The following is a 24,527-nucleotide window of genomic DNA, read 5'->3' as shown; positions in this document are numbered from 1 at the left end:
GCCCGGGACAGCCTCCCACGGTAAAGATTAGCCAACCAAACACTGCTCTAGCTGTCGAGGGTTTACACATTGTAAAATAAGGCCATCTTCTCAGAAAATCTGGACTGAATGAAAATATTCCTTCAGTTGAAAAATATCAATAATATTAAAAAATACTTGGGGCGCCTGGGTGGCTCAGTTGATAAAGCGACTGCCTTCAGCTTAGGTCATGATCCTGGCGTCCTGGGATTGAGTCCTGCATTGGGCTCCCTGTTCAACAGGGAGTCTGCTTCTTCCTCTGACACTCTCCGCTCTCATGCTCTCGCTCTCTCTCATTCTGTCTCCCTCAAGTAAATAAGTCCTTAAAAAAAAAAAAAAAAGTGTGTTTAAAATATATATATATTTTTTAAATACTCTAAGACAAAATAACCCCAAAGAGAAGTTTCCACTTACCATTTCACATTCACATTCGCGTCCACATTCTGCCCAAAAGAAATTGATGTTTATAAGATTGTAATTATAATACATACTAGTTTATATTCTTGTTTCCACTTAAAAACATCACGTTTATATTCTCTATATTATTTTGATAGAGAATATTCCATTGTTTCAATGTAATAGATTAAACCATTGCCTCTTTCTTTTTCTTTTCTTCATTTTTAATTTTAAATAATCTTTTCCCTTTTTTTTTTTTTAAGTATCTTGGGAAAAAGCACATACTCCAATCTGAAATCTGGCTTGGGAGACCTGGCCATGTAAAGTAATTGAATTACTTTACAAAAACTATTTTCCAAGAAATAGCTATTTTCTAAAGATTACAAGAAATAGCTATTATGTAAATATTTTCATACAGGAAACACTACTTGTGAAAAACAGTCACTATTTATATAATTTAAAATTCGAAAACCCCCTCTGTTTCTCTTCACAATGTATTAAAGCAACACTCTGGCCTCCCTTAGTGAGAGATTCTCATTGTGAAAGCCTGGATCCTTCCGGGTGGGACCCACCTAGCCTCTGGGTCTCAGCCCATCTCAGTCGGGCTGTTGGAGTCCACACAGCATCACAAAAAGAAGAGAACAGAAACTCACTTAACAAGTCAGGATGTAACAGACAAATGCTAAAGCTCATGCTGATGAAAGTAATTATAACCACTTACAGGATGAGTCAGAAAATGTTTATATTTTAACAGAAAACTGTCAGAACCTAGCTAAGTGGACAGAGTCTGGTCTTGCCTGAAATTCTTAATGTGTCCCAGTGTCAGCCTGGGTGTTGCTGTATGTCACAGTTCAGTGTTGCCTGGGAGCCCCATTCCACACCCTGCAGGATTTTCAAGCACTTCTGAAGCGTTTTTACAGTATCTGGAAGGCCCGTGAGTCTCACGCCTTCCTCTCCATTAATTCGGCTGATAGATCATCAAACCATCCCCCACAGTTGTTGCTGGCTTGTGCACCTGCTCAAATGGAACCCATCTCCTAACTCAGTCTTCAGCTTCGAAGTCAACACAGAAGCCCCCGCACAACACACACACACACACACACACACACACCATCTGCAGTAGAGCCTGCCTTTTGCACTCCTTGGTGAAGATACAGGAGGTTCTATCAAGTAATACAGACACCTTTGAAGCACACGGTAAACGTAGCGGTTGAGTAAAGGACTTCTGATCGCCGCACCCCCACAGACTTTCCCAGGGGCCATGTCCCTTCATGGAGGATCCCCATCTCCGGCCTCTCCGTGGCCCATTCTTCCTCATCATTCTTGTATCTGGCTTGTCATCCCCCTTGCACCCGAGAATCCTAAATTGTTCGTGCTGAGTTACACAGAGCAGCTCAGCTCTCCTGAGTCTGCTCCACAAATCAGTCCCACATCTTGCTTCTGCATCTCAAAAGCAAGCAAACCAGGAAGCTTCAATTTAACTGGACCTGTATTTCTAGAAAGCAGTTGCTGTTGTTAACAAATAGCATTTCTTTTCCTCTTGTACATCTGTGGGAGCTTTGTTCACTCCTTTGAAAAGCCAGTGCTGAAATAGATGCCCGTATACTCGTCTGTATCTATATCCACTTGTCTGGTGGAAGAGCTGCTACTTAGCCCAATGGGAGTGCTCGGGCTTCGGCTGCAGGGCAGGTTAGACTCAGATGTGGCTAGCTTCTGTCTCAGTTTCCAGTTTCCTGCTCTGTATTTCCCTCTGTGTCATTCAGCCCGACACTCAAGCGGTTCTTTCCATCCGTCTTCTGCTCTGCAGCCTTGTTTGCCAGAGTTCATCTCGCGCTTTGGTCTCTCTCGTACCTAGTCTGTGTTTTCAAAATGCGACTGGGCGTGGAGACCGCCACTGACTATTCCTTATGGGTCCCTGAGTGATGGTTCCTGGGGGCCTTCGTCAGCACGCGTTCTCTCTCTGGCTGGTTTCCAGACTCTCTAAAAGCAGTGATGATGTACTCTCTTTCTTTGACCCCCAACCCTTCGTGGAAGGTTGTGGATATTCCCTAATGTTGTCAGGTGTTTCTCCAGATCCACTGATTCCACAAATTGATGTACTCTGCAAACATGTGTCTTCTGCAGTGAGCTGAGAGGTAGGGACACGGCCAGAAACAAGAGAAAGTTCTCATCCTCCCCGAATTCATTTCTAGTTGGAGTGAGAGGTGGTGGAGTATTTTAGTGCTCCGTGAGTGCTGGTAACACCAAAACAGCACACCCTCCTTCCAGAACCAGAGCAAGCGCCTGCCAAGGGGGAATGCGGTAAACAGGAATGATGAAACTCACTACCTAATGACGTTTCTTCATCTCCGCGCACACTGCTTCTAACCGCCAGCCACATCTGCTCTTCGATCACGCGGCGATTCAAGTGTGGGTGCTGTGAAACCTTCCTTCTTCAGGATAATTCCATCCTCGAAAAAACAATATATTTCGGCTTTTAAAATTATAGCTCTGAAATGTGAATTTCCTCTTTACCCTCCTTGAGACAACCAGACCTGCTCTCTGTCTCTCTCTCTCTCTCTCTCTCTCTCACACACACACACAGAATGAGGAAGAAAAGTCAGAAGATAGAAGGTATTTTACCACGTCTCATTCTAAATATAAACACAATGTTCACATTCACTATGTGAATAAAATGCCACTACGAACCTTATGAATAAATGTTTCCATTTTAATGATTCTTGGTTATACCGTGCCCATTTTATGATGGGAAATTTTGGCAAAGACAACAAGAAAAATAAGTGAATGCAATTACAATGAAGGTTATTTACTGAGAAAAAGGGATTCCCTTTTCCACAAACATTCAGCATCTCAGTAAGTGAACAAACATACTGAGAAAATATTATCAGAAGCAGTTTATTCCAAACATTACTTTTCTAGGTTATCCTCTTAACCTACCCTCTGGGATTTATAGTTCAACCATACCAGTTCAGAGTGGAAAGAAAAAAGGCCACTGATCTAATCCAATTCCTTGGGAAAAATACTTAGGCAATATTAAGAATCTTCAATTATCTAATTTAATAAAAGGGAAGGTTTATTTTCCGTAGTCAGTAACATGTGATACTGATTATTTCTAATCCCTTAGAAGAGATCTAACATTCTGCTTTTGGTCCTGTTATAGCATGAAATCATCATGTATATTTTACCAAAAGAAGTAGCAAGAATAATGGCCTCTGCAGTCTGCAGTCATTTTACGCTAACACACTGCAACATGGTTTTGCCCTGGGGCAGAGAAGTAGGGATTTTCTGTACTTCAAAAGAATGAAAAATTATCATCACTATCCAGAACCATTATAGACTTCAGAGACTTTGGCATGAAATATTCAGAAAGTTTATTTTAGAATTCAATATTTTAAAAGCCTGCTTTAAAACTATTACAGTGATTAGTGGCTCTGTTACTTGGGCCAGTCTTTGCTTTAAAAAGCCCTGTGTCATGGTTGATACCATTTGTTGTTTCAACAAATAATTTGCGTCAACCACAGGAGCTCCACATAAGGAATGTAATGTATTGTTTTAGAAGGCCCCCCAAAGAGGAATTGTGACCACTACTCATCAGTTACCCTTTCAAACACACTTCTTTATTTTCTTTTAAGATTTTATTTATTTATTTATTTACTTGTTAGAGACAGGGAGAACAGAAGCAGGTAGAGCAGCAGGCAGAGACAGAGAGAGAGAGCCTGCTGAGCAAGGAGCCCGATGCGGGACTCGATCCAAAGACCCTGGGATCATGACCTGAGCCTAAGGAAGCAGCTTAACCAACTGAGCCACCCAGGCATCCCTCAAACACACTTCTTAAATAAATGTTAGTTTTCCTGGTCCTGGTTGAAATGTGTTTCTAATGCTGTGATTTTTGTCCTTCTGACATGTGTTATCTTACCCATGTGGAGAGGGTGCTATTTCTCTGGCCCTGTCAAGGGAGCCATGCTCCTGTCTCAGTGGTTCTAGGGTCACATAGGGCCATCCCAACTGAGGCCACCCACAGCCTCAGCCAACCAGCCAGAGGCTCCCATCTTTACCGCTCTGCACCAGAAAAGCTTATCGGGTGTTTGTGAGGATTTAACACCACACCTGAAGCCAGTGAAGACTTCTGGAGCTAGAGTTAGCCACGTGAAATTGCAATACAACCCCTTCTCCTTGGACTGTTCTGTGTAAGTAGGGAGGCCGCCTTGCAGTGGAGTACTTTGAAAGCTTTGGTTTGGGAATGTCGTGGTCTTGATCTGTGTTCCACGTCTGCTACTTACCAGCAGTGTGATCTTGTGAAATTGATGGACCGCTTCCAGATCAGTGTCTCTGTCTGTAAAGTGGACCCTTACCAGCATCATGCCAAGATTCAATAAGATGAGGAACGTCAAGGCAGCACAGTGTAGGTGTCAGTCATTGTCCCCGTCACTGCTATTTATTCCCCAAACACTTTTCTTATCTCTCGTTGGTTTATTCCACATTTCTGCTGTGTGATGCATATATATTTGTTGGTATATCACAGAAAGAATGTGCAGGATGATTAGAAAAACCATTTCTGCTTTTCTTTAAAAACCTGTGCATTTGGCTTTATTTCTTTAAATGTATGGAATATATTATTTTTGTAGGTTTTAGTAAGTACCTTTTCCTTTCCTTCCCTCTGTAGGCATTATCAATGTAAGAAAAAAAATGGGCTTCAAGTTTGCCTTCAAGTAGGTGCCTCTCATGAACATGCAAAGAAATAAAGATTGTGGAACGCTCTTAATGTGTGAGACAAAAAATAATCTGTAAATAACGAAATAACTTTTGTTTCTTTTTCCAGGGAAGTAGATCAAGACTCAGATGGTCTTGTCAGCTTTAGAGACTTTGAATATGCCATGAACTATGGACAAAATGAAGCCTAACTATTGTGAACCGCTTTTGGCAACCTCTGGGGAGACAAATAGGTCATAATGTGTATTTAAACGTCAAACTCCACTCCGTTAGTGATGTAACTATGCTGCATACTTCTGATTAAACTCTCCATCGTGGTTTTCAGATGCTGGTATTACTTGCATGGCAGAATCCTGGAGGAGGTCATTCCACATGCCTACTTGTGATCTCTGTCTGTCCCATGGATAAATCAAATCTTCCACTGGGGCTCGTAGCCCTGAGCCAGGCTGCTGCTGGCTCTGCCACTGGGGGTGGCCCCACACCTCCTCTTCACTCTCAGTCCACCATGCCCACCCACACTGCCGGCTGGGGCACTCCACTCACCAGTCCTCCCCACCCCACCTGCTCGCTCCATGATTCTCATTGGTTCCTAATGTCTGGAGAGAAGTTGCTTTTTCCTGCCAATGGTACCAGTTTCCTTCTTGCGTTCAACTTTGTTTGAACAAATAATAGCACCTGTGTGTACTGAGTGCTTAACGATGTTCCAAGCGATGAACAAAAAAGCACTGGAAAAACAAGGACTTAAGATTTCTCTAGGATAAAGTACCCAGTGTCAAAATCTTCATTGAAAAATGGCCCTAGGGCACTTGCTATACAAAATTTAAAGAAACAAATTGGGCTGGCACAATTAAGTCTTCTCCAGCTGGATACAGAGGAAGAACAGTGTACAGTACAGAAGGATACTGGGCGCAAAAGATTTATTTGGGGAGCGCTTTCGGATGGCTTGGGCCTGGGGTTCGTGTGGCTACCCAATTGTCCTCTGCTGCACACTTCCTGGTTGTGAGTGGCCGCACCTGGGCCAAGAGCCTGAGCTGTGTGCGTTCACATTCTCCATCTTTTGCCCGTCTGCACGTAGGGTTTGGTAATGCTGTCCCCAAACAGAAACTGTGACCTGGGACCCTCAGCACTGATTTCAGATAAATGCCGGTATCAGTGCCAATGTTTTATCTCCAAGTGTTCAGGAATCACAACATTAACATTAGGAAAACATCTAATTCAAATTTTAGAAGTAGTAAACATTTAAAGATCAAATAAAAATATGCATTTGTAAAATAGAAACATTAAACAAGCATCATTCAAACACAAATTATTGGCAGATAAACTTAAAAATAAGATCTTAAACTGTTACAAATCAAAGGAACCTCAGGAGACAAAACATATAATTTGATGGTCTTAGAATAGAAAAAAGGACCTTAGGTAGACACTAATAAAGAATGGACTTTAGGGGGCACCTGGGTGGCTCAGTTGGTTGAGGGTCTGCCTTCCACTCAGGTCATGATCCAGGCGTGTGGAATCAAGCCCTGCATCTGGCTCCCCTCTCAGTGGGTAGCCTGCTTCTCCCTCTGCCTGCTTCTACCCCTGCTTGTGCTCTCTCTCTCTCTCTGTCAAATAAACAAATACAATCTTTAAAAAAAAAAAAAAAAAGAATGGACTTTAGTTAATAATACTACCTTTACATTTTTTCTGCAAATCTAAAACTGTTACAAAATAAAAAGACCTTAAAAACTTTTTCAGGGGCGCCTGGGTGGCTCATTGAGTTGAAGCCTCTGCCTTCGGCTCAGGTCATGATCCCAAGCTCCTGGGATTGAGCCCCGCGTCCGGCTCTCTGCTCAGCGGGGAGCCTGCTTCCCTTCCTCTCTCTGCCTGCCTCTCTGCCTACTTGTGATCTCTGTCTGTCCAATGGATAAATCAAATCTTAAAAAAAAAAAAAAAAACTTTTTCAAAAACTAACAAACTAAACAATATCAAAAATGAAGAAAAGTCTAAAAATCATTGAGAAGTACAAATGAAATATTATTTTAAAAAGCAAAGTGGATCCAAGGTTCCTTGAGTATCCTGTGTGTTCTAGTACAAATTGTTCCGGCTGATGGAAAGCCCTTTGTGACTTTGGTAGAGTTTGTTCAGGAAGTGTTTTCATCAGAACTCCATCTCAATATATAAGTGATATGGATTTTAGATTTTTTAAAAATCAGAGTAAGTCACCAACAAAATGCCAGTATTTCAGAAATTGCCAGGATACCAAAACCTTGAATTGCAGTCACTATTTGGACCTTGTTTCTCCCGGGAAACATGACAAGAGAAAGAGAGGATTCACTTTCTCCAGTTGACGTGGGAGGCAAGAGGCCAGGCTGGGAATAGCTATCGGGCAACTCCCTTGGCCCTGGATTAGTCCAGGATTTTTTCGGTCTCAATGACAGAAATCTATCCTAATGAGTTTAGATGCAGAGGGAACTTACTAGAAAATACTAGGCTAGCTTATGGAGTCTAACATAAGGAAGGCAGTGGTGCAGCTGAGTTTCAAGATAACTAGCAGTGCCAGTACCTCCAGACCCTGCCTCTATGCCATAATCACCATCAGCCTTTCTTGGTTCGAACAAGGAGTTGGCCCATGATCTGTCCAGTTGCAAGTCCAAAGACCCAGAAAGAGGCTCTGGTTGACCTATGGATCAGTCAACTCTGGTTCATCTAGAGGGTATAGACATGGCCACTGGACACTCCCAAGTGTACTGGGAGTGAAAGTTGATAAAAAGCGAGTGCACTTAGTCTAGGATGGAGGACACACCTAGGATTGGCTGCTTAGGAGGGTCCAGGCTCTCAGAGTGAAGACCAAAAAGAAAGGGAAGGTGAGAAACACTTCGTGTTACCTTCTCCTCCTTATCACTTCCCCTAGGTGTGATCCAAATCCTCATCCTCTGAGTTTTCCTTTTAGCTTCTCAGTTCCAGGTCCCAGGCCCTACCCTCATCTCCAGGCCACATGATACTGTCTGTAGAGTGTGACCTTGTCAGTCTGCCCTCAGTTGAATGGATGGGCATCTATGCAAGTTGATCAACTCCATCCCTTCCCTTGGAGGACATCAAGAATGAGAGTGAGTGAGACACAGCAGTGCTCCTCTGAGTGGCTGAGTGGGTAGTTATGGCTCAGGAGGAAACAGCAGACATGTTTTCCACCACAAGGCCTGGAAAACTGAGGCAGCTGATTTGCAACAAGAGCAGAAAATGAAACAACTAGAGAACAAGAAAGAAGCTGGAGAAACCCTATGCTACTTACTTTCTCATTAAAGCTTGTGTGCAAAGCCCAGTCATAACCCTTTGGGTCCTATGAGGTAACCCTGTACCCTTCCAATAAATCTTTCTACTCAAGCCAGCTGGAGTTGCTTTCTGTTATTTGAAACCAAGAGAACCCTAACTTACAAGCATAGAGCCAAGGACAGAGTCCTAGGTAACATCAACATTTACTGGGGCAGCAGAGAGAAGAGTCTTCTAAAAAGACTAGCAAGAGATAGTTGAAGATGGAAGAGGAAGGCCTTCTGTCTCCAACGTCCCAGCCTCTACTTGACCTATCACTATAATCAACTCCAGTCTTCCCCTGTGGCAACAGTTCTCAAAGAGTTCACCGCAGATCTCCTGCAGGCAAGCCTACCAGTGCCTCTCAGACCTCACTGCACTTGTCCCTTCTGGGCCCTTCTCCCTTTATGCTCCATGACATTGCCCTCTCGTGGTATTTCTGTGCCCATTTTTCCTACTATCCTTTCCTGATTCCTCTCCTACAGCCATCCCGTATTATTAGTATTCTCCTGTAGTTGGCCAGTCTTCTTCTTCTTCTTTTTTTTTTTTTTTGAAGATTTTATTTATTTATTTGACACAGAGTGATTGCAAGTAGGCAGAGAGACAGGCAGAGGGGGAGGAGGAAGCAGGCTCCCTGCTGAGCAGAGAGGCCGATATGCGGCTTGATCCCAAGACCCTGAGACCATGAACTGAGCCAAAAGTAGAGGCTTAACCCACTGAGCCACCCACGCGCCCCTGTAGTTGGCCAGTCTTGATCAACGTTCTCTACGGATCATTTCCTCTGCTCCCCAGATGTCAGCTAACATCTTTATGGATATGACTCCACAAACAAATCTTTATTGTTAGTCTTAACCTCTGCTCAACCCAGACTGGTTTTCATTTGCCTGTTGGACATTTCCACCTCAATTCCAAACTCACTGAACTAAAATCAGACTTGTTGTTTCCTCTAATTTTCGAAATTGCTTTCTCACTCTGTGTTTTCTATTTCTGTTAATGGCAACCACCCGGCCACCCACCCTGAGCTGTCATCCAAGCCAGCTGCCTCAGGGTTCTTTTCAAGTCTCCCCCATCTTCCTCCGCTCTGACACTCAGCCAGTCACAGTGTCTGCAGTAACTCTGTGACATTTTCTTCCAGCCCATCATGGTCTCCCCGCTGTGTTCTGATTCCCACTCCCATCCTCCCATCCAGCCATTCGTTTTTCTTTTCATTGGTATAAAGAAGAGTAAAGGATGTGCTGATAAGTAAGAAACAGATCCCGCTGTCAGGAAATTTTGTCTAGCATGTCAATTATCTTCCCAGAGCACAGACAAAATTTATTTTTTCTCTGCTCCAAAGCTCTTAGTAGCCCCCCTTTCTATCGGATAATGTCTCATCCTTTAATATGTCATTCAAAGCCCTCTATAATCTGGTCTCAACTTATATGTTCAGCTTCATATTTCACAACCACCTATTCGTCCCATCCCACAACTAGGTGACTCACACCTGCACATGGTCCCTTATGCCCAAAACAACAAAATGTCAAACAGATCTTTGCCCCAAGTAGGAAAGTAACAGATAACCTTGGAATTAATATCTGAGGAAAATAGGAAAATGCAACCATAAATAATAAAATTCCATGAAAAAAATACTGGGCCACCTTCATCCTAATGACTATCTTCCCCTCACAGTTGTCACTTGTGAAGAGGGAATGGGGCCTAATTATGCTAAGTATTTTGTAGTTTTAGAGATTTTATTCTTGGGGCGCCTGGGTGGCTCAGTGGGTTAAAGCCTCTGCCTTCGGCTCAGGTCATCATCCCAGGGTCCTGGGATGGAGCCCTCATCGGGCTCTCTGCTCAGCAGGGAGCCTGCTTCCTCCTATCTCTCTACCTGCTTCTCTGCCTACTTGTGATCTCTGTCTGTCAAATAAATAAATAAAATCTTTAAAAAAAGATTTTATTCTTGAAAATTTATTGAGATAATTTTAGTCAGCTTCTTTTACAAATGAGGAAACAAATCTCTGAGTCTAAATGACTTGACTTAGGCCAAGTGATGAGGTGGGTAGAGAGTGTTAGGATGATGATTCAAACCTGTCAGCCTTACTAAATACAGATACCTTCCTGCCATGCTGCATTGCCTCCAGTGGGAAAAATCATCCATAACATTGGTCCGTATTCTATAATTACACTTTGTTTTTGACCCAAAATGAATTTATCCAGATTCATTGGCCACCCCAAGTCAAACATCTAACACATAATAGACATATTAATTCCCATCTTAACACATCACTGGGCTTAACCCAAACTCCATTGGGTAATTAATCAGACCCACATTCCATTGGGTTATTAATCAAGTCAAAGATTTGCCACCAGACACAATCTCTTTTAAAGTGTGCTGCAGGTGTACTGAAAAGAAGGGACACCTGCACCTCAATGTTCATAGCAGCAATGTCCACAATAGCCAAATTGTGGAAGTTGAGATGTCCTTCAACAGATGAATGGATAAAGAAGATGTGGTACATAAATACAATGGAATATTTCTCAGCGATCAGAAAGGATGAATACCTACCATTACATTGACATGGTTGGAACTGGAGGGGATTAATGCTAAGTGAAATATATCAGTCAGAGAAAGACAATATCAAATGCCTTCACTCATATGTGGAATATAAGAAATAGTGCAGTGGATCATAGGGGAAGAGAGGGAAAACTGAATGGGAAAAAATTAGAGAGGGAGACAAACCATGAGAGTCTCTTGACTGGGAAACAAACTGAGGGTTGCAGAAGAGGAGGCGGGTGGGGGATGGGGTAACTGGGTGGTGGGCATTAAGGAGGGCACATGATGTGATGAGCACTGGGTGTTATATGCAACTAATGAATCATTGAACATTATATCAAAAACAGTGATGTACTATACGTTGGCTAATTTAATTTAAATTAAAAAAATAAAGTGTGGTGTGGGCTCTAAAGATAATTGTCAAAGAAGAGTTCTAGAAATGCTCTAAACAATGGAAGCATTTTTAAAATAAATGTGCATTTTCATAACACTTATCTGTGTTGCACACATTCTGAACAGTGTGTTTCACCAATCATATTGTTTTGTGTTCACACTTCACTCACAGAAGTATAATTTAGGATTAATGAAAACAAACCATAGGTTACTTTCCTTTTTCTTGTGACTTTTGAGGAATCTGTTTAGAACTACAGAATTAGTTAAAATAACACATGAATTGAAATTTAATGGCATCAGAGTAGCTGTTCACAAAGTGACCTTTCATATACAACCAATTTAAATCAGCTTGGTCCCATGGATTGAAAAGTGGCTTTAAGCAATTTAACATGAAACAGTTGAACATGATAAAATATTAAGTGCTCAATCTAAATTTCTTAGATTACTAAATTGATAAAATACTCATAAATGTGAATCAAAAAGAACATTACTGTAACTTCACAGAAAATGCAGATTAATTTACATGAAAGTGTAAACTGAAATCAAATATACTCCCTATTTTATGGTTTACTGATCCTTGAAAAAAAAAAAGAGGAGGAAAAAAACAGTTAAGTTTGCTATAGTGTGTGACTTTAGGAAGAATAATTTCAATAAATTTTTGATTTATAGAAAAAAATTGACCAAGGATCTAGAAATACATCACAAGTATTATCATAACCGTCATTGTAAAGTAGAATCCAGGTTTGGTCATCTTCATTTTAAAGAAAGAAGCTGACCTCACTTTTAAATGATGTTCCTAAGGCCAAACATGGCAGTGATAGTGCTAGAGTCCATTTCTTTTCTTTTCTTTTTAAGATTTTATTTATTTATTTGAGAGAGAGAGCGCAAGAGAGAGGGCATGAGCAGGGGGAGAAGCAGAGGGAGAGAGAGGAGCAGACTCCCTGCTGAGCAGAGAAACTGATGTGGGACTCATTCTGGCTTGAGACTTGACCCTGGGACTCTTGGATCATGACCTGACCCAGAAGGCAGATACTTAACTGACTGAGACACCCAGGTGCCCCTTGAGTCCATTTCTCCATCAAGCCTTCCCTACTGCTATCTGTATTAGACTGCTCATGGGATGAAACTTGTTTATTTCTGTCTCTTCCCCCTTTTTCTTTCCCTTCTTTCTTCTTTTGTTTTTACTATCCCTTTCATATTTACAAATAGAATTAAATACAGTGGGCCATCCTAGATCTGATTGGACCTGCTTTTTTTGGCCAATATACAAAACTTACATTAACAGTTTCTCCCCCTACTACAAATAAAAACCAAAATTCCAGGATACTTTTTGTCTTCCATTAAATATAGAAACTTCTTGGCCATTATCTCTTCAAATATATCTTTTGCCACATTCTTGAAGAGAATGTCCTGTCAGACTCCAATTATACATATGTTATAATGAGGATATTATCTGAACTGTCTCTCAGTCTCTGTTCTTTCCCCCACCACCGCCACCACCTCCTCTTCCTTGTCTTCCTCCTCTTCCCACCTCTCTTAGTTTCAGTTTAGAGATGTTTACTCTCATTTATTGCTAGTGGGAATGCAAAATGGTACAGCCACTTTGGAAGACAGTTTGACAGTTTCTTACAAAGCTAAGTATAGTCTTACCATATGATCCAGCAATCATACTCCTACATATTTACTCAACTGACTTGAAAACTTCTCTCCACATAAAAACTTGCACATGAATGTTTATATCAGCTTTCTTCATAATCACCAAAAACTAGAAGCTACCAAGATGTCCTTCAGGAAGTGAATGGATAAACAAAATGTGGTATAGTCATGCAGTGGAATTATTATCCAGCCACAAAAGTGGCTTGATAGTGAGTCTTAATGTGTGTATTAAGTAATGAAGCTAATGTGAAAAAGTGTAAAAAATTGTACCAATGTGACATTCTGGAAAAGGCAAAACTATAATTTTGATTAAGATTAGTGATTATCAAGTTTTTTGCTGGGTGTGGGTTAAATATATGTGGGTTTTAGTGTGGCAAAAAATACAAGATAAGCCTGGAGCATCTTACAGTGCTAGAAAGTAAGATAGCAAACAAAACAAAAAAAGCAAACAAAAACAAAAACCAAACAAGACCCCCTTTGTGACAGAGAATATGACAAAGGAACATAGAAACCAAAAGAAAGAGTGCCCAATGGCCAAAGTTGGAATAATCAACAAAATTGATAAAGTAGTATTGGGTTGTAACCCAAAGTAAAATAAATATCCGTGAGTCCATACTGATTCAAATAAATGATTGAATAAAGAAATAAAGGGAAGAGTAGAGACAAATCTCCTGTGCAGAAGAATTCCAAGTAATTTATGTCAGTTCTCTGCCCTCAAAGAGCAAGCACAACTCTCCATTTCTTAATTGTGGACTGAATATAATGACTCTCTCCCAAAGAGTACAGTGAGGAAGCAGGGGGTGGGGCACAGAGTAACAGTGGAAAAACCTGACAATTCCTACCTCAGCCAGGTGATCAAGGTCAATATTAACAATAGAAAATCATGTTGAGGGATGCCTGGGTGGCTCAGTTGGTTAAGCAGCTGCCTTCAGCTCAGGTCATCATCCCAGCGTCATGGGATCGAGTCCCACATCGGGCTCCTTGCTCTGCAGGGAGCCTGCTTCTCCCTCTGACTCTGCCTGCCACTCTGTCTGCCTGTGCTCGCTCTCGCTCGCTCGCTCTCTGACAAATAAATAAAATCTTTAAAAAAAAATAAAATAAAATCATGTTGATGCTATGAACCCTTATGTAGGTGATGAAAACAACACTTTACCTCTCTGAATTTTCTCCCCAAATCCCACAACCCCAGCCTAATCGTGAGGAAAACATTGGGCACATCTCAGTTCAGAAACATTCTACAAAATGCCTAATACTCCTCAAAAATCTCAAGGTCAGCAAAAACAAGGAATGTCTGAGAAACTGTCATAGCCAAGGAGACCTGTCATGCCTAAAGAGACACGACAACCAAATATAATGTGATAGCCAGGATGGGATCCTGACATAGGAAAAAGACATTAGATAAAAATTCAGGGAATCTGAATAAAGTAAGAACTTTAGTTAATAATATTGTACCAATATTGATTCCTTCACTATAAAAAAGGTACCATACTAATAAAAGATTTTAATAATAGGTTACACTGGGTTTGAGATATATGGGCACTTTGTACTATTTCACAATATTTCTATAAATCTAAAGCTGTTCTAAAATTAAAAGTTTTAATTTAAAGTTTTTCATATTACACTTTTACTATGGTGGAGCTATATCCCATGCTACTATTTAAATTTCTAACCAAACTGTAGATGTCAATTAAAAATATGCAAAGGGATACATAGCTTTTCAATATCATGTTATGGGATACTTTAGCAAAAAACTTTGAAGACCACCACTTTATGGCACCTTTATAAGACTCTTTGAACACTCAAGGGTCAAGCCTTTGCCATGGGGAAGTATATTCACAGCCTCTTATATGATTTGGGTTGGTTTCTGACAAAGGAGAGACCTCATATCGTTTAAAGTACCTGCTTTTGAATTGCATTTGGAGAACCTTCAAAAAACTAAGAAAAAAGTACCCAGCTGTCCTATTATATTACTTTCAATATACATTTCAAGGAAAGAAATCCCTTAGCTTTGGACCTATTGAAAAGATATCCCTTTATTCTTCTTTTGAACTTCATAATTCCTCATAACACTGAGAAAGTTATAAGGTGCCATCCACCCCCAAGGTATGGCTCCTAGATTCTCCCTGTGTCTCAAAAGACCTGTTAATATAGCCAGCACATGAACACATGGAAACTTCAGTGCCCATTGATGGATTAATGGGTAAAGAAGATGTAGTGGTTTTATGTGTGTGTGTGTGTGTGTGTGTGTGTGTGTGTGTGTGTGTGTGTAATGGAATATTATTCAATGATTTTTTTAAAAAGAAAAGAAAAAAGAAGTACTGCTATTTGCAACAAGGGTGGACCTTGAGGGCATTATGTTAAGTAAAATAAGTTAGAGAAGACAAATACTGTGTGATTTCAGTAACACATGGAATCTAAAAAAAACCAAATTCACTGAAACAGAAAATAGAATGGTGGTTGCAGGACTGGGGAAAACAGGGAAGTATTGGTCCAAGGGTACAAATTTCTAGTTATAAGGCAAATTAGTTCTGGAGATCAAATAAACAGCATGGTGACTATAGATAACAATACTCTATTATATATTTGAAAGTTCCTAATAAAGTAGATTTCAAGTGTTCATACCACAATTTTTTTAAAAAAGATAATTATGTCAGGGGATAATTATGTGGTGGTAATCATTTCACAATATATAAGTATATCAAGTCATCACATTGTGCACCTTAACCTTACGCGACATTATACGTCAATTATATCTCAATAAAGCTGGTGGGGGGGGCAGCCTCTTAATGGATGGAGCACACTAGCATGTTGTGGCTAACTCTCTATCATGTTCCTTGAACTCCTGGCAGCTTGGCCTCAGCTTGTTCCTGCATCATAGCCATGGAAGCCGGCATGGAAGCCATATCGTGGGTGGAGACAAGTTTGGTTGTAAAGGTTAATACTTCACTCATTAAATTTAAAATGGTGTCTTCGTCTGTTCAAGCTGCTATAACAAGAATACCATATACTGGGTGGTTAATGGACAAAAATCTTTTATGTCTCAATTCTGGAAGCTGAAAGTCTGAGATCATGGCACTGGCAGATTCTGAACCTATAAGAGCCTACTTCCTTACAGATGCTCATTTTCTCACTGTAAACTTACCTGAGCATTAACCCCATTTATGAAGTATCTGCCTTTATAACTTAATTGCCTCCCAAACATCCCACTCTCTAACACCAACACCTTGGGGTTAGGATTTTAACATATGAATTTGGGGGTTGGGTAACAAACATTCAGACCAGAGCAATTGTAAAAAGCATTAAACCTTCATCTCATATACAGGTCATACTGTTCTAGTATGTATCAAGTGTCCAAATATTTGTTTGTCACTTTCAGATGGCTTTTATAATTCTCTCACATTTCCTTAAGCATTAACTGCACCTATAAAATAATATATTGTTGTCTTATCTTGACTGGTCTTTGTAGGTATTCATCACTTTTATTGGGCTTGTTGATTTTCTTTATTTTCTGTTTCATTATTTCTTCCCTTCTTCTTATTTTTTTTCTTCTTTCAACTCTGCTTTTTTCCCCTAGCTACTTGAGAGGCTGAGGTCATTGATTTTCAGCTTTTTTTCTTTTCTTATATTTAAAGCTGTGAAGGTCCTGGGGTGCCTGGGTGGCTATCAGTTAAGCATCTGACTTCAGTTGAGGCGATGATCTCGGTCCTGGGAACAAACTCTTCATCAGGCTCCGTGCCCAGCAGGAAGTCTGCTTGTCCCTCTGCCCCTAACCCCATTTGTTCTCTCTCTTTCTCAAATAAATGAATAAATAAAATCTTTTTAGAAAATAATGAAGTAAGCTATGAATGTCCTAAACTGCTGCTTTGGCCGCATCTCCCAAGTTTTCATGTGTCTTATCTTCATTATTGTTATCTTTCTGCTCATTGTTGTGATTTCTTCTTTGGTGCATGGTAGTCAGAAATGAATTATTACATTTTCAAAAATATTTTTGGTTTTCTAGTTTTCCTTATTGCTTTTACTAATTCTATCATGGGCAGAGGATTTATTTTGAATATTTTCGATCCTTGAAACAATTGTCTTCTAAGTCCTTTAACTTTCCAGTGAACAAAGATATCTTCCCATGAAAACATCACCCCATATAAGAGAGCTATTGTGAGAACTTAGAAAGTGATTGAGGATGAGAGAAATATTCTGAGATTAACTCCTGATCACCCTTCAAGGCCCCATGCTGACAACACCTCCTGTATTACACCTCTCTTTCCTGCAGTAAGAAACTTTTACATTCTCTTCTCAAGGTCCGTAGTATTAGAGTTCTGTCTGTGTTGGTGTGATTGGCACATTTCCATATCTGCTCTGACTTTGCATTATGAGCTTCCTGAAGCCAGGGCCATGTACTTGTTTTTGTTTTTTTTTTAAGATTTTATTTATTTTATTTGACAAAGATTACAGGTAGGCAGAGAGGCAGGCAGAGAGAGAGAGAGGAGGAAGCAGGCTCCCTGCTGGCAGAGAGCCGGATGCGGGGCTTGATCCCAGGACCCTGGGATCATGACCTGAGCCGAAGGCAGAGGCTTTAACCCACTGAGCCACCAAGGCGCCCCCCATGTACTTTTTTTTAATATTCTTTAAGGTCTGGCATCATGCCTGGTATATGATGGGATTGGGCACACTGAGGAATGAGAGGGAAATCTCTCTGAGAGGCAGTGTGATTTGGAGCTAAGTCATGGAGGATCTGAACTCTATTCTCCACTCAGTGTGTGTGCTCTTTGGCAAGTCAACTACTTTTCCTGGACCTCAGTTTCCTCTTTCTTATCAATTTCAATGGGAAGGTTGGCTTAGATAAAGTGCCTCATTGCCCATTTATACATAACTAAGTGTTATGTGAAGAAAAGAGCACCATGGCCAAGCTTGGGAGCTTAGGAATACTTGGTCAAAGATGATAAATGGATATTCTTATTATGGTAGGAGTCCCCCAAACATTAAAATGCTAACATCCCATTATGGCACTCAAGAAACAGGTAGAATGTAAAAGTTTCTCAGACTTATTTAATGGGCCATGGAAGTGTGTGTGTGTGTGTGTGTGTGTGGTGTTTTGAGAGAGAGAGCCATCTTAAAGGACAATGTTCCATGGATCTTACCTTGGGAAATGGTTGATTAGCTCGTCTCTAAGGAATTGTCCAGTTCCACGTTTTTATGACTTTTATGAAGATGCTGCCCAGTTTTACTGTCCCTGGTGCCCAGCTTGGATAATGGTGTGACTATGAACTCATGGAACCATACATGTAACCTCTCACTCCCTCAGCTCCAGTTTCCTCATCTTCCGTTGCACCCCCCCCAACCCACCCAGGAGAAACTGGAACAACTGGACTTGAAACGCCTGTCAGGAAGGAAGGGGCTGAGGTGCACACATTTAACTTTGGACCTCTGATAATGAGGTAATGTCAGTACTAATCTGGAAGAGTGGCTGCTTTGAAATTTGAAGCATAAGACCGAGAGAATGATTTTATTTTAATTTAAAATTGATTTTCTCAGTTCTACCACATTTTTTTCATGATATCACAGGTGTCACTGTTTAATATGTCTAATTTGAGCCATAACTTAATATACCAGGCTTTCATGCCCATGAATTCTTAAAGCAGCAACAGATTATTAATGTTATGTTAATAAGAAAGCAATACTGAAATATTATACAGAGTTCCCACTCCATATATTATTAATGAAGACCTTTGTGTTTTGGTGGGCCTGATACTTTACGATGTGGTGGTCAAATAGATTAGAAAATGTTTTTGCTTTCTCAGCAAAAAGGCCCCAAATCAGGTTACATGACTAGAAAGTATTAGCGACAGGTAGCGAAAGTGGCCACGAGGCATTGTGGGACAGGAGGCACCGAACTTATTTCAATCGGAGGTGCCAGGAATAGGAATATTCTTGTTACTCAAGAGTGAAATGAACAGTTCTGTCACCTGCCTTTGAAATAAAGAAGAGAAAAAACAGGCCTACTGCAAAGCTTAGTCCGGGCCATGCTAAACTGCCACATGCACTGAGTCTAACGTTCATTGTAAAAACCAAGTTTCCCTGTATCCCTGCCATGGGCCAACACGGTTCTAAAACACTTGGCATGCGTTGCCACATTTAATTCTTGTGGTGACTTTAAGAAGGACGCATTATCTTTGTTCTCAGGATGGGGAATAAGCATAGAGAAATGAATGGCCTTTAGTAGTAGTGGCAGACATGGGATTTGAACCTGGACAAGCTTGAGCCCACCCTCATAACCTGAACACTGAGAATGGAGACTTGTCCTGTCAGGTCGCAGCTCTGGGGAAGCACCGCAGACTTCTGTCCCAACCAGAGGAGCTTCAAGTGTGTCCAGTAATGGACTCATTTGCCTGCATCTCAAAAGTCACCACAAGGGGCGCCTGGGTGGCTCAGTGGATTAAGCATCTGCCTTCGGTTTCGGGTCATGATCTCAGGGTCCTGGGATTGAGCATTTCGTCAGGGCTCCTGCTCAGCAGGGAGTCCATCTCTCCCGCTGACCCTCCCCCTTCTCGTGCTCTGTCTCTCACTCTCTCAAATAAATAAATAAAATCTTGAAAAAAAAAGAAAAGGTCACCATGGTCTCACAGTGACCAACACCCTCAGGCCAACTATTCTGTTAGAATGGGAGTAGAAGTCCAGAGAGATCTTCCAGTTACACCGTGACTTTGTATTAGAGGTGTCCCCAGTCATGTGCTCAGACCAACATCACCAGAGGATTGGTGACCTGTACAAAATTACACACATGCCCCCCACCTTCTCTTCTCCTCCCCCTACACACCCACCCACATCCTCCACCCAGCCGTCAGCCTTGCCCTGCCCTTGGCTGTTATGGTTTTGTCTATATCCCCCAGCCATTTCTCACATGAGACTGATCTCCTCTCCTCTTAGCTGGTGACCTGTGCTGTGTTGGACTTTGTTCAAAGAGTACTGGCTCCATGTTCACCTCAGTATGCCAGTCATATACTCAGGTAGGTGGGATGCATCCTGGTCTCACCCAACTCAGATCATCAGGAGGAAGAGACCATGTAACCCACAGATTCCAAGATCCCAACAATCCTGTCGCCATCTTGGCTTCTCCCACCGCCCTCCCTGGGCTTTGCCAGACATATGGAAATTCTGAAAAGCAAAGTGCCATTTTCTTCAATCATTTGATTTTGAAAATGGGGGAGATGATATAAAGTTGACTTAGCCAATGCCCTTTCCGTGCAGATACAAAGCCCATCGTAGCTGTGATTCAAATACTAATTATATGCCAGTTTTCATTTTAAGGGTTTTTTTTTTTGTTTGTTCCTTTACAGAAACAGTCAGGGGAGTGACTAAAAGCTTATTCATTGGCAGGATTTTTCTTTTGGAAATGAACATGCTGGCACAATTTTAATTGGGTTTTAGTTGTTGTTGTTTTAATTCTCACAGTGATGGCTTGGCTATGTCTTTTGGGACTGCAGAGGGAAACTGGCATCTGGTGTTTGAGGATTCTGGGGATTTGCACCATATTTATGTGTAATAACTATACAGTAAATAAACAGAATGAATAATTAAGTGAATAATGAGTTTCTCGGAAAAGAGGATTCTTCGGAAGACTTCGACAGAAATTCTCACGTGTGTCGTGCCCTCCCTCCCATGCAGCGACTCCACAGTGCTCTCACAGTGTCATTGCCCCGGTGGAAACCAGCAAGGACACCTTCCAAGCTGAAATCCAGCATGCCATTCGCCAACGTGGTTTGATGGAAACAAGATATTTTCTTCCCGTTGCAAGGAGGTTGGATTTATGTCTCTTAGAATTATCTTTTTTTACTCTAGAGAGAGAGATATTTGCCTCTTTAAAAATAAAATCCGCGAGATTAAATTTCATTGAACAGTTTCTCTCCAAGGGACTAAAAACCTGAAATTCCAGGAATTCACTGTAGCTGGTGAAATTACATTAATGCATGTTAATACCCATATTAACCAATCCAAGGTGCCCTTGCTTCTGGATGTGCCCTGGGCCCAAAGCGAATCTTCCCAGAGGTAAAACCACTGTGTAATGACTGTTGCTTCATGTGTGTGTGTTCATGCATTCACTCATGAGTTTTTACATTCCCTCATTCATTCAGCAAGTTATTGAGCACTATGGCATGCCCCGCACTGTGCCAGGCTCTGGTGATTACGAGGTGATGAGCAAAACCAGACCCAGTTCCAGTCCTTCTGGAGCCCGAGTTCTCATCAGACAGACAGCCATCACATAATGCAATGAAGGGTCAGCTGCAAGTACGACAGATGCTGTGAACGCAGCCATGGTAGTGTGCTCGCGCCGCCATGACACAATACCACAGACCGGTGGCCTCAATGACAGACACTTATTTTCTCACAGTTCTGGAAACTGGAAGTCCAAGACCACAGAATCAGCAGATTTAGTCTCATCCGAGGCCACTCTCCTTGGCTTGCAAATGGCCACCTTTTCTCCATGTCCTTACCTTTTCTGTGTGTGTGTGTGTGTGTGTGTGTGTGTGTGTGTGTGTCTTTGCCCAAATTTCCCTTTCTTATTTCCAATTGGATTAGGGCCACCCTAATGGTCTCATTTTAGCTCAACTACCTTTTTAAAGGCCCTATCTCCAAATATAGCCACATTCTGAGGTATTGGGTGGTTAGAGCTTCAACATAGGAATTTGGGGGAACACAATTCAGCCATAACAGAGAGGTACCTGGTACATACGGAGATACTGAGAGAGACAGGTCAGATACCCAAGCAGGGATGTAAGGTGAGCTTGCTGAGGATTAGGTGGGGATCTCAGGGATGACTAGGAGCTAACCAGCAGAAGAGGAGAAGAGGGCATTCCAGGAAGAGGGAGCCAAAGCCCCCCAAAGAGAGAGCGTGGGCAGCAGCAGAGACCAAAGGGAGGCAGACTAAGGTGGCTAAGGAGCCATGAGGTAGAGCATGGTGCCTAGGATGGTGCCAGGCCATGCAGGGACTTTCATCTGTTTCCTAAGAGCAGTGGGAGACCACCGAAGGTTTTTAAGTGAGGACAGAAGTGGCATGACTAGATTTGTCCTTTGGAAATATCAGTCTGGCTGCAGTGTGGCGAACAGATATGTGGGGTTCTGGAGTGCCTTCAGACAGACACTGGATATAGGAGAACGCTGTAGGTATCCAAGCACAAAGGGAAGTGGCTGGATTCAGGAACGAGGGTAGGAGCAGAAAGAAATAAGTTTGCAATAGGAATGAGGGACAATGGGTTAAATATGGTGAGGCACTGGGTGACAGGAATTAGTGACCGCTTAGGTCCGTTGGACACCAGATGAGGGAGAAGATGACAGGTCACCTCCTGCATTTCTGACTCCCATAACTGGGTAAACAAAGTACGAGTCAATGGGATCAGGAACACCGGGAGAAGGGACCATGTTCAAGTTGAGTTTGGATCAGACTGACGTCAGTAGACATCAAAGACCCCTTGGCCACTTTCTATGCCTTAACACAGATGCACGTTGTTCTGTTTGGAACACTCTTTCCCACTTAAACTTCACCACCCAACCCCTTTGCATCTCAACCTAAGGGCCAACTTCCTCAGTACTGAGTTGCTCAGAATAGGCCACATATCCCTTTCACACATACTTATAACACCTGTACTTCACCTTCAGAGCAATCATTACAGTGAAAATTACACAGCTACCTGTTTAAATTCTATTTCTACCACTAGAATGGAAAGCCTGTGAAGGCCAAGGCACTATCTGTGTTATTAGTACAGCAGACCAGTGGTTCTAGTTTGACTAGAACCTGACTCATTGGGTCCGAATCTTCACTTTCGTGTGTCCTACCAGTGTGAATTTGGGCAAGGTCTTTAATATTGCTTCACCGTAATTGGTTTGTATACAAAGTGTGGATTACGACAGCACATACTTCATAGAATTGTTGGCATGATTAAATGAGTTCATTAGCAAGAAGTGTTTATAACAATGCTTGACATATAATAAGCACTCGAGCATTAGCTATGATTATTTTTCATCACTGAATCCCTAAGTATTTGATGGACAGATGATCAGATAAGTGGATGGACCAACGAGCAGGTGGATTGAGGAATAAGTAAGGTGAGAAAAAATAAGACACAATCCTTATTAAACTATGCTGAATGAGCACAGTAGAAAAGCAAGGAAACATAAATCGTTATCTTGAAAAGATGGGCTGGCTCATTCTTCAAGACTTAGCCAACTTCCAATATATTGGGTTCCGTGAAGGTAGATTTCTCCTCTATGCTCACTTTCAGTCAGGGCCTCCAGGAATCCCTATTAAGCTTTCTTTAGCAATAAAATACATTATTTGTTTCTGGACTCCAATAGAAGGGGAGACAAATCACCACAACCCACTGTCCCCTTCTTAATTAAACTGACTGCCCATTTCCCAACTTCCCTGTGAATTTTTTTCAAAGATAAAATAAAAAAAAAAACTAAGTTGTATCTGACTTAAACAATCAACTGAATCATTAATTCATTCTTGTGGCCACCCCTTTAAACATTTATGGGATTCCTCTTCTGTGTCAGGCACTGGGAGGGGTATGAGGTGGTTACCAAGTCAAATAAGACAACGTCCCTGTCCTTGAGAAGCTTGAGTCCTAAGAAACTTTTTTACAAAGAGATTTTAAATAGATATTCACAATAGATAGACCTGATCAAAATAAAGTAAATACAGAAGCAAGAGCTGTTTTCTGGAGAGAGGGCAGCAGACTATTAACAAATCACCCTCACCGTAACTCTTGCTTACCCCCTCTGTGGGGTCTTCAATGGTGAAAGCACCCCAGGGAAAAACAAAGGCTACTTGGTCTGAGCTGTAAAGGTATTTTCATTGGTGTCACTCTATTTAAGGAAGCAACTCGTGTCTCGTATCTTCTTTTTTGCCCAAAGGATTCTCTTTCTGTAATTTATTACAAAATTCCAGGCCATTTCATTAGGGGGAAATGCGCCATATCATTATTATAACAACTCCCCCTATTTTTGTTCAATTTTGAAACTGACAATCTAAAGACTATTTTTAGCTCAGTCATGTGAGATTATTTGTTTCCTTCTGAGAAGTTTTTCCTTCGGACTAGTTAACATGAATTTTATGCTCACTTATTATGTCACATGCTCCAATTCAATTTATTTTAAAGCAGATTCTTTGGGGAAAACTGTAAAGCTAATTTGAATTGATTCTTTAGAGATTCCATTTTAAATGACGTGCTATAAAATTGGCAGACAAACTGAAAAAATGGAATTGAATTTTCTTCTTCAGCTACTCATTGGATTCAGAAATCTTGCTTTTCGACACTGCCAAGGGTTTTGATATAATGTTTTATGCAATTTTCATAACATTTATCTTAAACTCCACCGCCTTTAGTTTGGTTGTTCAACTCAAAATGGTTTCCTGATATTTCGGTGGAAAAAAAGCAGAGTTCCTGCTACAGGAAGAATTGGGTGTTTTCATACAAGCCTCCTGCCATCCACAGAGGTACCCATCTATGAAACATCTGGCATAATGCAGGTGTTTTAATCCTGA

General features: G+C 41.3%; 1 protein-coding gene across 11 annotated transcripts in view; it reads left to right on the top strand.

Moving 5' to 3' along the window:
- EFCAB11 (EF-hand calcium binding domain 11) overlaps window positions 1-24,527 on the top strand; it is a 287,845-nt gene that overhangs the window by 144,328 nt on the left and 118,990 nt on the right. For 3 of the 11 annotated variants that reach the window (XM_082733921.1, XM_082733914.1, XM_082733917.1), the window contains 2 exons: window positions 5,078-5,123; window positions 5,234-5,448. The exons of 2 other annotated variants lie outside the window; for them this stretch is intronic. In XM_082733921.1, the coding sequence (XP_082590047.1) occupies window positions 5,078-5,123; window positions 5,234-5,272 (85 nt within the window). In that variant the 3' untranslated portion in view covers window positions 5,273-5,448. 6 more of the 11 variants (XM_082733923.1, XM_082733918.1, XR_014312555.1 and 3 more) reach the window with 5 other exon arrangements.

The sequence above is a fragment of the Mustela nivalis genome (assembly GCF_964662115.1).
Source record: "Mustela nivalis genome assembly, chromosome: 6".
Taxonomy (NCBI): domain Eukaryota; kingdom Metazoa; phylum Chordata; class Mammalia; order Carnivora; family Mustelidae; genus Mustela; species Mustela nivalis.
This window is presented reverse-complemented; position numbering and strand designations above follow the sequence as displayed.